The sequence below is a fragment of the Danio rerio genome, chromosome 8, assembly GCF_049306965.1.
Source record: "Danio rerio strain Tuebingen ecotype United States chromosome 8, GRCz12tu, whole genome shotgun sequence".
NCBI classification, from domain to species: domain Eukaryota; kingdom Metazoa; phylum Chordata; class Actinopteri; order Cypriniformes; family Danionidae; genus Danio; species Danio rerio.
Genome location: NC_133183.1, coordinates 28,258,323 through 28,271,062, shown reverse-complemented (window position 1 = coordinate 28,271,062; position 12,740 = coordinate 28,258,323). Strand labels below are relative to the sequence as shown.

General features: G+C 38.2%; 1 protein-coding gene across 1 annotated transcript in view; it reads right to left on the bottom strand.

Annotated features, from left to right (window-relative positions):
• Positions 1–2,145: 2,145 nt before the first annotated feature.
• Positions 2,146–12,740, bottom strand: part of prkar2aa (protein kinase, cAMP-dependent, regulatory, type II, alpha A) — a 39,060-nt gene continuing 28,465 nt past the window's right edge. Inside the window, exons 4-10 of the mRNA NM_001077370.2 lie at positions 11,375–11,481; positions 10,213–10,366; positions 9,938–10,039; positions 9,727–9,801; positions 7,407–7,472; positions 3,481–3,619; positions 2,146–3,402 (exon numbers count right to left, since the gene is read on the bottom strand). Of these exons, the coding sequence (NP_001070838.2) occupies positions 3,278–3,402; positions 3,481–3,619; positions 7,407–7,472; positions 9,727–9,801; positions 9,938–10,039; positions 10,213–10,366; positions 11,375–11,481 (768 nt within the window). The 3' untranslated portion in view covers positions 2,146–3,277. The remainder of the gene's footprint in view (positions 3,403–3,480; positions 3,620–7,406; positions 7,473–9,726; positions 9,802–9,937; positions 10,040–10,212; positions 10,367–11,374; positions 11,482–12,740) is intronic.

Here is a 12,740-nt window from a genome sequence, read left to right as displayed (position 1 = left end):
TGGGCATCATTGTGGCGCAGTGTGTAGCACAATCGCCTCACAGCAAGATGGTCGTTGGTTCGAGCCTTGGCTGGGTCAGTTGGCATTTCTGTGTGGAGTTTGCATGCTCTCCCTGTGTTTGCAGGGGTTTCCTCTGGGTGCACAGTCCAAAGACGTGGTAGGTGAATTGGGGTATGCAAAAATTTTCCGTAATGTATGTATGTAAATGAGTGTGTGCAGATGTTTCCCAGTGATGGGTTGCAGCTGGAAGGGCGTCCGCTGCGTAAAACATATGCTGTATAAGTTGGCGGTTCATTCCACTGTGGAAACCCCAGATTAATAAAGGGACAAAGCCGAGAAGAAAATGAATGAATGAATGAATGAATTTTTGATTTATCCAACACTTCTCAGTGTGGGTCAATGGCGCCATAAGGATAGGTCTTCACAGATGTTCCTCAGAACTGTATTTGAGTCTGTTTTGCTTCCAAGATAAAAAGTTGGACTTGGGTAAGTAAAACTCCACTCATTTTCTCCAAAGGAATTTAGTTTTTTTGGACAATAATTGAAGACGGACCTGTTATGAGCTCAATGCTTGTTTAAATGAATATTAAAAAGCTGACATCTGTAAATGAATGCTTTTGTTTATCTCCATTGCTTCCCTCACTGAAGCAACAAGTACAGTCTTGTACCTTTTCCTTTTTGCCTGATTTTCAGATATTTCTTTGCTTCAAACCAAAGTTTGCAATCCTTTGATTTACCCCACAGCTGGTTGATTTATTTCACATTTAATAAACCCTTAACAAAGCTGTTTTTATTTTGCCTAAAAAGTGGATGGCTACTAATGTACCCTAATAGCTCAAACAATAATCACAGGGCTAATTTAGTTAGTCATTTTCTAAATAAATTCATGAATAGAAAATACAGATAGAATTCAAATGGGATCAAAGTTTTAGTTCACCTAAAAGTTATTAATTACTCACCCTCATGTCATTCCAAACCCTGAGAGCTTCATCTTCAGAACACAAATGAAGATATTTTAGGTGAAATCTGAGAACTCCCTCATCCTCCATAAAGAGCAGGGTTCACAATCATTCAAAGTCTAGAATGGCATAAAAAACATCCTCAAAATGGACCACATGCCTTTAGTGGTTCAATCAAAATATTATCATGCTATGAGAACACTTGTGTCCACATAAAACAAAAATAACTTCATTCAACATTTCTTTTCCTCAGTGCAAGCGATAACAAAAATATAAATTTGTATCCCGAAAATCAATAAAGGTCTGGGGTGTTTGGAATAACATCAGGGTCAATTGGCTGAACTAACACTTTAATATCAATAAAGTATGTTTAATACAATATCGTACCCAAAGTCCATCCGAACTCAGTCCTGGAGGGCTGGTGTCTTTGAGTGTTTAGCGACAACCCTAATTAAACACACCTGAACCAGCTAATCAAGTTCTTACTAGATATACTAGAAACTTGCTGGCAGGTGTGTTGAAGAAAGTTGGAGCTAAACTCAGCGGGACCCCTGCCCTACACCAATGGTCTCAAACTTAATTCCTGGAGGGCCGCAGCTCTGTGCAAAGTCTATCTCCAACCAACTCCATCTCACACCTGATTAATAATCTCTAGTTGTCTTGAACACCTTGATTAGTTAAGACAAGCTGTGTTTGATTAGGGTTGGAGCAAAACTGTGCAGAGCTGTGGCCCGCCAGGAATCCAGTTTGAGTCCTATGCCCTACACCAGGGGTGCCCAAACTTGGTCTTGGAGGGCGGTGTCCTCCTGTGTTTAGCTCCAACTTGTTTTCTAGTATCTTTAGTAAGAAACTTGATTAGCTGGTTCAGGTGTGTTTGATTAGGGTTGTCGCTAAACTCTAAAGGACACCTGCCCTTCCAGGACCAAGTTTGGTCACCCCTGCCCTACAACATAGGTCTCAAACTTAATTCCTGGATGGCCTCAGCTTTGCTCCAACCCTAATCAAACACAGCTTATTCAACTAATCAAGGCGTTCAAGACTACAAGACACTACTAGATCAGCTGTGTTTAATTAAATTTGGAGCAAAGCTGTGCAGAGCGGCCCACTAGGAATCCAGTTTGAGACACGAACCCTCCACCCTTCCCCAAACTAAAAGTAAAAAAAAATCCCAAATAAAAGCAGACACCCTGATTTATCCAAAGTTTATTAAAAGTACAATCTGTAAATGCTGAAACTAGCCAACCCTCGATGGTGTTAACCAACTAACAACAGCCAACTACCGCCCTAAAGGAAAAATAACACTCCATTTTAAAAACACTTGTATGGTGTCTCCAATGAAAAGAGAATGAACACAAAACTGATTCCTGACATTTAAATGGCACTGTTCCTGTAATTACAGACCGCACCTTCCAACACACACACACACACACACACACACACACACACACACACACACACACACACACACACACACACACACACACACACACGCACGCACGCACGCATTCGCAACATAAGAGTCCCAGCAGGTTACCAAAATGTCTGCTTTATTTATTTTTCAGGACGACTCATTCAGAAAGACTAAGGGGGAAAAAAAATATCCGCACTAGATTCGGCCTCGCATCCTCCAATTAGGGGGCGGTGTAACAGCGAGTCAGCCTTCCACAAAATAATAATATATAATCATAATAATAATAGTAATACATTAATCAATACAACGTGGAGCTTAAGTGAGAAAAATCGGTCACTGTGCATACCACCGGCAAAAAACTTTATGCACCAACAGCAGGGAAGGAAACAGGTCATATTTAAAGTTTATCAAAGCTCTCGCATTCTCATAAAATGCTCTAAAACGTTAAATTTTTGCACTTTTTTGTTTTTTTTTTATTGAAAGATATCAACTTTTTTTTTCTTGTTTAAACATAGATTCTTTTATCTCTTTTTCTCGTTTCTTTGTTGTGACTGCAAGTGACCATGAGAAAGGATGGGTCCTTGGCTGGGGATTTTTGGTGTAAGTGAGTGTGTGTGCGTGTGTGTGTTTGTCCTCTCCAGGCTGTGGTTGGTTCAGGGTCACAGCGGTTGAGCTGGTAATGCTTCTATTTCGTACTGAGCAGCTGACGCAATGACAGCAAGCGTGTGTGTGTGTGAGAGAGAGTGTGTGTGTTGCATGATTTGAAATTGTGAGCATGTTGGCTGGAGTATGAGTGCACATAAAAAGGAATGTGTGCCTACAAAATGTTTTCGGAGTGTATAACCTATGTGTCGTGTGGTGTGTGTGTGTGTGTGTGTATGTGTGTGTAAGGCACGGCCAGTCTGTCTCAGTCCCTCAGGTCCACACTGGATCCAAACAGAGCCACCAGCTGCTCCTCGTAGTGGGCGATGTTCCTCTTCATGATCTCCTTGCAGGGCCCAAGCAAGCGCTCGAAGGCTTGTATGTCAATCACTGGAACACAACAGCATTAGTGAGTAATTGGGACAGCTTTTATTTAGTTTCGGTGCATAAATGAAATCAGATCCTCACCCAAGCATTTGACGTCCCCTATAGCATAGGCTGAGGCAGCACGTGGTTTATTAGTGACGAGAGCAAGTTCTCCAAAATACTGCCCTCGACTGCAGCGAGCGATCTCAACCTCGGCATTATCCTGTCGGTCTGCTTTCGTCTGAGAGGTACAGGAAATCACAGTAAAAATGACTCTGATCACATTTAGACATGATTATGCAGGACTATTAAAATAATGTTTGGCTACCCTAAAACCCAAGCAGAACTGATAAGTAATCGGTTTGTCACATAGACTTAACCACTGCCTAAATTCCACATGAAATCAAAACCAACCATGTCACTTTGTTAGCTCAAATTACCAGTTTTGTGGTGAACCCTTCATCTGTGCAAGTCATTACAAAATATATATATAACATGTTCTCAGATGACGTTATTTTGAAGTATTGGACATGGCTAACATACTTAACCATGATTCTCTGACTGTAAGTTTTGACAGAAATGGTGAGGAGATGGTGTCTGTTAGGTTGTAATAACTCTCCCCAAACCCATTTCCAGATCTTTATGAATGAAATGTTTACTTTACTACAATCAGCCTGCAGAAGAAAAAAATTTCCGTTTCTCTAGGAGCTGCGTCAAAATAAAAATAAAAAAAAGGTTGCAGCTTCCGATTCATGCAGACTTCAAATGCACAGTGTGTAATTTTCACATAATCAAAACAAAGAAGCGCATATTTTGATAATGCGGTTACTGAATGTGGAATCATGGGAGTAATGGTCTGTCTTTACATCCTATGGCACTCCTGCAGAATTCATGTTCATGGATGAGCTGAAGTATTCAACACTTATGATGGTTGTATGAGTAAGGCTGAAATGCATTGAAGTGTAATGAGACTGCTGAAAAAAATGCTGATGAGAGATGATCGTGATGTGGCACTAAAGCAACAGAGCTTTTATTATGTTACACTCATCTGCTTTTGGTTACGTGTGGTAGAAGCGTTGCTGTATTATCTTGCTAAATACATTTTAGGCTCCTGTTGCAATGCTGCTCCTGTGAGGTTTATAAAATGCACAAAATGCATTCATGCGTCTTTGGTGTTTCCCTGTTTTTTAAATGAAAATTGAGGGTGTATGATGTCACATGGTCCGTGTAACTAGTTAACGATTGATTTATACTTCTGCGTCGAGTAATCGGTGTGACCCACGGTGCCTGCCTTGCACGTAGTCATGCATTTAAGTTCTGTGTGCTGTTTGTGTTGCTCTGCAATAGCACTCCTGAAACGCGAGCTGGCAGTAGTCTATGTTCCTCTGTGTCGAGTTTCTTCGTAGGTGTTTTGTTTATTCTGAACGCTAAAAGTAGCTAAGACTCACTCATTGAGAGGAAGAAACCAGCGGTCGGGAACAACTATATTCTTAAAGCCTCATTCACACTACGAGCGATTTGCAGCGGCAAAGCGACAAGCTTTCATTTCAACGAAAAGCGAGCAACTTCTGGCGACCTCCATCTATGTGAGCGACTTTGAGCAAAAGCCAACAGAAGCACCAGTAGAGCTCACGTGATCCTCTCTCAGCTCGCTCAGAGGTTGATTGTATTCATGCTGTAGACCTACACCGACCTGCGTTTGAAGAAGGTCACCACCCAGAGCGACAGGCAGCTACAAAGTCGCTGCTAGTGTGAATGAGGCATAAGGTAAACACAAAACAAAAGTTTCCATCTGGAGCTCCTTCACGGGATTCGACACTTTTAAAGGGCCATGAAATCCTCTCGTTTCAGCAGGGTGTTTTCACACCTCTACTTTGGAAAAAGTCAGAAAAGTGGGCGTGTCCAGCTCTGTTTAGGGGGGAGTGTCGGAGGAACTAAAGTGGGATGGTGTGGGAGTGTCGATTTGGGCACGCGCGAGTTTCAGTCAAAATACTCACACACGGGAGAAAATGATGGTGTTTAACCTACATGGACATCTGTAGTCGAATTATTTGCCAAATTATTAAATGCTGGACTTTAACTGCAGTTTGGCTCTTTCATTCAGGGAATTCATTCATGTCCCTCGCGACAAATGTGATATTTGATTCGAGGATCTGCTCTAAGCATGTATTTTTCATGCAATGTTTGATACCGCACAGCGAATGAGAGAAAAAAAAACCTCCGCAATTCCCGGAAACTTAGATGCACACGGCAGGTAGTGTCAGAAAGCCGCGTGTGTTATTCCGGTCACAAAATGCGGTGCTAACATGTTTGCACTCAGTGCAATAGTTAACTTCGAATACGAACAAACTGAATAAACAAAGAGCACTGGTCGCTCACTTACCAAATCTGTAGAGACAGGACAATCACCAGCAACTAGAGCCACGTCTTTATGAAGAGAATACTACAAGCGAATCCGGATTTCAGCGTTTGCAGATGAGAACAGCTCTCAGGTAAACAATGTTCCTCCTTAGACACGCAAGTTATTGTTGTCGCGCGTCGCGTACACTGTTAATCCACACGTGATCCAGATGAGCTCTCACAGAGAGAAAATGAAAACGAAACTTAACTGCAGCAAACTATAAAAGCAACACTTCACGCTTGTTTTGCCAACACAAAGTGGCGTCTCTGTGGTGTAAACACGGTGACAATAATGAATATTAATGAAGTTGCACAATAGAGCGCGCTGATTAGTTTGAACCAAGCCTTACTCATGCATTAATGCAACACACTGTAAGACGTAATAAGACACTCTGGCACAGACGCCCAGTCTGCACGCTGGAATACACGCTATTATGTCATGACCGTGACGCAGCTTCAAAAATTCGTTTCAAACAGGAAGTACGAATTTACTTGAAATAACGCAAAAACAACCAATTTACACTTTGTAGTGAAATATAGGTGTCCTAATAGTGTTTTTAGCAGTGTGGAACACATATACGACTGTCAACAGCTCAAAAATGTGTTTTGGTGTTTCCTGACCCTTTAAAGAATCGCTGCATCAGGCTCGTGACTCTAAGCACCACTCACATTTATCAGCGCTATCAAGCTGACCAATCACAGAGCTTGCGCTATGCATCTTTGCAACGTGTTGTTATTTTTTGAAAGGTGCACGTCAGCATAGGCGGTCAGCCACGGTGAGGGCTATGTGACTGCGCGAAGGCTACATGTGCATTTGACGCAGAAGTATAAATCAGCCTTTAAAAAGGCTGTTTCCCTGGATTTAAACATTCCTTGAAACATTTTGGATAATGCAAGTATGCAAGTCAGTAAAATAAATAACACTGTTCCAGTGGTTTTCGATATTTTAATGACATTTTCTTTACATATTGTGTTTAAAATCCCCTTAATTCAGATTTCATTTAATCTGCAAGAGTAGTTTGATATTTATCCAAAATAAAAATAAAAACTCTCTCTATAAATATATTCACGTTGCAGTCAGCTTTTTTTCTTCTTAGAAAACTGTTTGCAACTAAAAACTTTTTTATGTGGGTTTGTGCTCAAAAACTTGAATTACTAAAAGCTTGTGTCCTGCAGTTATTTATTTTTAGAAGGCTATTTAGACAATTATATATATATAATTGTCTAAATAGCCTATATATATATATATATATATATATATATATATATATATATATATATATATATATATATATATATATATATATATATATATATATATATATACACAAATATTTGTTGTGAGGTTGGATCTTTAAAACTTTTTTTTTTACACCAACAGCTGTATTACACACTGTATAAAGCACAATATGTGGAAAAGCACAGTGGAGCACTTTAATTACACATCTAGGAAAAAAGTTAGAATTGCCTCCAAAATACGAGCATCCTATCCTTCAATGAGCATGTCTGCATTTTATGGTGAGGAAAATCATTTTTACATTGGAAAAATGCATTAAAAAAAGCACATTAATGAAGCTTTTAAAATATACTACAATGAAAGAAGGGATGAAAAAAAGACAAGAACTCACTTTACTCTTCATCATAATCTTCACTTCTCCAGACTCCACAATGTAGAAGCAATCAGCCTTATCACCCTGGTAATAGAGCAGCCCATAATGATAATGATTAATGATACAATAGCATCAGTCAGAGCCCTGATCTTCAGTTCAGCTCTATTATTATAGTGCTATAATTACACCTGCGCTTTCTCTCTCACTCTGTGTGTGTGTTGGTTCTTTCAGACAGACTGTGGTTGCTCAAGTGTGTGAGAGCTGAACAGATATCAAGATCTCATTGGAACCACCCACCATCTCACACAAAATCAATCTGATCTGTAGTTATAGAGTCAAGTCCATTGCACACCGGGTCCAAAAGGTTCATCCAAATTATGACCTTAGTTACGCGGTGTCAATCACATTTAAACACTGCCTCCCAAACCATTATCCATAACAAAAAAGCAAACAAATAAACAAAACTACTGTAGTTTTTTTTCAGTTTTATTGCATCTGAAGCAAGTGTTTTGACAATTCAGAGCCATCGTACAATTGAAAGCTAAAACTTAGAATGGCGTCTGATAAGTTAATCAACATCATCTGGCAACACACAGCATTTTAAAAGAATCAAATTGAGGAATATAAAGAGCAGAATGTGTTGGATGGTTGAGAAACACTGTTGTAGCCTACTGTATACTGGTTTTAATGCTTGGTGAGCACCATGCACCGTTTCCCATGACATTGTTTGGTGTATTGTTGACTGTGTGTGTCCATACTTTTGGCGTACTGCCAGTCTCTGTTCAGGGTCAATTCAATTCAATAGACACACTATTTCCTCTTTCTTTTTAAAGAGAAGAGAGGAGAACAAAAACCTCACTGAAGATGTAAAGACTTTGTTTTGTTTAGCACTTTTTGAGTTTAGGGAGTAATTAACATGCATTGGACCCAGTACGCATGGTTTAAGTGTGCTAATTCTTTTTAGGATAACAAACACAAAAGATAACATGCATACAACACTTTCTGACTCTGTGTGCAAGGACTTTAAAGGCATCAAGTAAGGGCCGCACAATATATCGTTTCAGCATCAATATCGCAATGTGTGCACATCCACAATAGTCTTAACGCAAAGATATACAAGTTAAGTCTAAGCTATAGCTGACCAGGAGCTCAAGAATTGTATTTAATTACTGTATTTATACAGAACATGTGTGAGACGATAACCGGTTTCAAGGTTTACCGCGGTTTGGTAAAGTCAAAGTTTTAATACTGCTAAAATTTTCTGCTATATGTAACATTTTTGAATATATTTTTTATGTGTTGTAAAGAAATCGGTGTTTAAATCTGACATAAAAAAAAATAAAGAGCAGTAATAACAATATCCTGATACCTTGGTGTTCTTATCGAAGGTTTTCATATGGTCAGAAATTTATACCGGCCCATGCCTAATGCAGAATATATGCGATTTATGAAAAAAACTTTTTTCTTAGTTAGAAACTTACTTATAACTTAGTTTTATAAGAAACTTACTTATTTTTGTCTTGTTTCTAGTCCAAACATCTACATTTCAAAGCAAAAAATAAATACAATTTTAGGTACCCCACTAACAGACAATTTTATTTGTTTTAAGGAAAAACTCATAATTTTGACTTATTTCTTCTGAAGTTGAAAACAAACCAATATTTTTACTTAATCAAAGAATTTGTAAATATTTGGACTCGAAAAGAGACAGAGCAAAGAAAGAAATTTTGCACTGGGATTATTAATTTTCTGTGCTTAAATACTGTTAGACTATATAGAAAACTATCAAACAGTGCCATTCAAACAATCTTGTGAAACTGTATTCATATACCAATAATTACTGCAGAAAAATTAAATAATGTATTATCTGTTTTTTCCAATATCTTGCAGCCCTAACATCAAATTCTGGGGATTCGATGAAAAGTGAATGCTGGAGATTAAGATCACTTCTTTCAACAATCTTATTTTCATACAGCCTCCAAGATAAGCTCAAGAAAGAATCATTTTGATGAACAACATAAACACGTTTTAAATCTCCTTTCTACACAAACAGTGTCAGCTCACGTGCACGTTTAAACCGGTGTATGTGTTATTGTGCGACAGAAAGTTTGTGCTCTGGACAGTTACTGTGACTGTGTACATGCACAGGACAAGGTAACGATTCTGTAAATATTATTTTGCTTCATAAGTTGTTGTATCATAGTACAAAGTAACAACAGATGGTGGTTATCAAAATAACAACAAACATATTTCGCTTACACCTGGCAACCCAAAAGTGTCTTAAAAGTTTCTCATTTAATAAACTGGCCTGAAATCCCACTTTTTTTTTTGAGCTCACCTGCATGATGATTCTTTCTCCATCCTGAAAAGTTTTTACTCCCAGCACGTCAACAATCTTCATCCTCTCAGACAGCTATGAGACAGAAATATAACATCAATATATATATGTAGGTATATTCTCTTCCACTTTAAGCTTTAACTTTAGCACTGTTATCCTTTAACAAAAGCACTAAAAACTTGTTCATCAACAAAACACAGACTTTTCTCACCTCTAGCGATTTGAGCAGTGGGATAGACTCGATAAAGCATTCATACATCCTTCTTTTTTTCGCATTATTCTTCACTATGAGTCTACGGAAGGTTGCCCGATCCTGAAACAGACACACCACAGACTTAGTATCTACATTTATGCTTTAGTCACACCAATATTTTTGTGAAACTGAAGCGATGTAAATCTGCAGCGTTTCAAGTCCACAAGGTGGTGCTGTTACAGAGCATTTAATCAGCAGGATTTGCTGGCAGTCTTGCCCTTTCACACACTCACCAGTCCCCAGAGGGCTCCCTCATCTTTAGCAATGATGGTTGCAGCACGTGGAGTGTTGTACATGAGGGCCAGCTCTCCAAAACTGCCCTTGTTATTATACTGACCCACACAACAGCCCACGCCATCCTTCTGTACCACTATGTCATAAACACCCCTGCAAATACACAAAAGCACACATTCAGTCAAGACTGTGGTGGAGTTTATATTGTCACCACACTCCAATCTGAATTTCTAACCACTGACATTCAACACAAATGCTTTGGTTAATCAATAAAGTGAATGGAATCCTTGATGAAGATAATTAATTATTGTCTGTGGCAAGTGAAATGGGGCCGATAGTCAAGGGAATGAATGTTAATGAGCGACACCTGTGCCACACACACCACAGAAGAGCTCCACAGGGATAAAAGGAGGAGCGAGGACCGGGCCTGGGACATTTACACTGATGTTTTGTTGTTTATGCAGCAGATGCTGACAAACAGCTACAGCCTACGTTTGCTTCGTTTCCTTTGAATAATGGATTAAAGGTCTGCTTTTCGCTCAGTCAGTTCCCTACACTTTGTTAATGAAACCGATTCAACATCTTTAACAAATAATTGTTCGTTCACACTGAACTGCAGTATTAAAAAAAAAGATTATACCCATTTATAATTTTGTTTGTACGTTGTCATGTCAAGTGCAGCTCTTGTGATTAAGAGGAGCTTTTCATTAGAACATCAGGCCATTATATTACTGTAATAATATGAACATAATACCACTGGTAAATCCATATCTGCAGTTGTTATAAATTCAAAACAATGCAAATGTTGCCATTTTGAAATGATCCTGTTTACGTCAAAGAGACAGAGAGAGAGAGAGAGAGAGAGAGAGAGAGAGAGTTTGTGTCTGAATATTCGTTTACATGACACTGTTTGCAACTAAAACATATTTGGCGATTCATTTATACGACAAAGCCAATTTTTAAAACAGCACTGTTGTCATCTGTGTGTAAACTACAGAAACACCATACTGAGAAAATTACATTGCCATGCACATTATGTTTTAAGTCTTACATACGGTCAACGACTGGGCTTGCAGAAGTAATTCAAGTTTGTCTTTTTTGCAAATAACGTTTGTATATTAAAAAACGATGACATCAGCCATCACATGGTTCGCTACATACCTCTCGATTACATAAAAATTATCCCCATCATCTCCCTGATCAATGACGTGGTCTTGTGGCTGTACAAGAACCTCAAACATGGCGTCCAGCACCTCTGAAAACTGCTCCTGTACCAGTAAGACACAGAGAGTCAGATGAAGCAAACATGCTTGTGTGTTATGGATCATACAATTCTGCATTTTTTCAAAATGTTTCACTTCAGGGTTCACATCAACTAGTAAAAGTGCAAGAACAAAACAAGTTGCAACATTTGTTGGTTTACCATGATATGCTATCTTTAAAACACAAGACTTGTGGTGCAAGATGCTGAATAAAGAAAAGCAGGGGGAAAACAAAAACAACCAACCAGTGACATTCAATACTAGACACCCACATGAATATGAACATATAACAGCAGTGCAGAATAAAGTTTTTTAGTCAGCTTAAAAAAAAAAGTTAAGAGTAATGATTGCCGAAATGAATATTACAAATGATTTTGCTGTATAATTTTCAGAAGTTGTATCTTATCGTAATAACATTATCAGCATTGATATCTCCGCAATTGATATGTCCGCAATAGTCACATCGCAAGATTTGCAATGTTGAGTTGTGATCATAGTTGATCAGCACAACACTTGAGAATATGTGACATTTGTGGAGTCATCAAAACATAACCATAACAAAGTGAAAGCCCATCATTTGCATGTTTATTTTATAGTAGCAATATATAGAGTACAATGATTTCACTTAAGTGTACATTTCCCATTGCTAAACCTTTTTTCTTTTTTACAAACTATAAAGTAACAGAACACAATAAAAACAAAAGATTTAAAAACAAAATCAATGAAAATAACAGTAACAATAAAATGGTAGCATAAACAACATTAATAACTAAATATACATAGGTCACAGAGGGTCGAATCTTTATTTATTTGCTCAACTTTTGTTTAGTTATTATCAGCTGTGAATTCCTAATTTAAAGAGGGGAGTGCAATGGGTTGTAAATTGAAAAGATTTTTTTCTTTGGAATTAGATAACAATATTTGTATATTTCTACAAAGATTGGATGGAGCAATCTAATGCATTTCAGTTCACTTGGACCAGATATTTCTAAATGCAATTATCTGGAGTGGAAGGAAGAACATCATTTTTTCCATTACATAAATATCATATACTATTTCTAGCCATTCTTGGGTTGTTGGGGATTCAGGAAGTACCCAGTGTCTTGTAATTGCTTTTTGGCTGTGATTATTAAAATATCAAGTATTTTTCAGATTTACTTGTTTAGATATCAGAGCTTCCAAAATAAACAACTATGAATTGAAAGGCTGGTGTAATATTAAGTATGTTTTATATTACTCCACGTATTTCTACCCCATTTGCACGT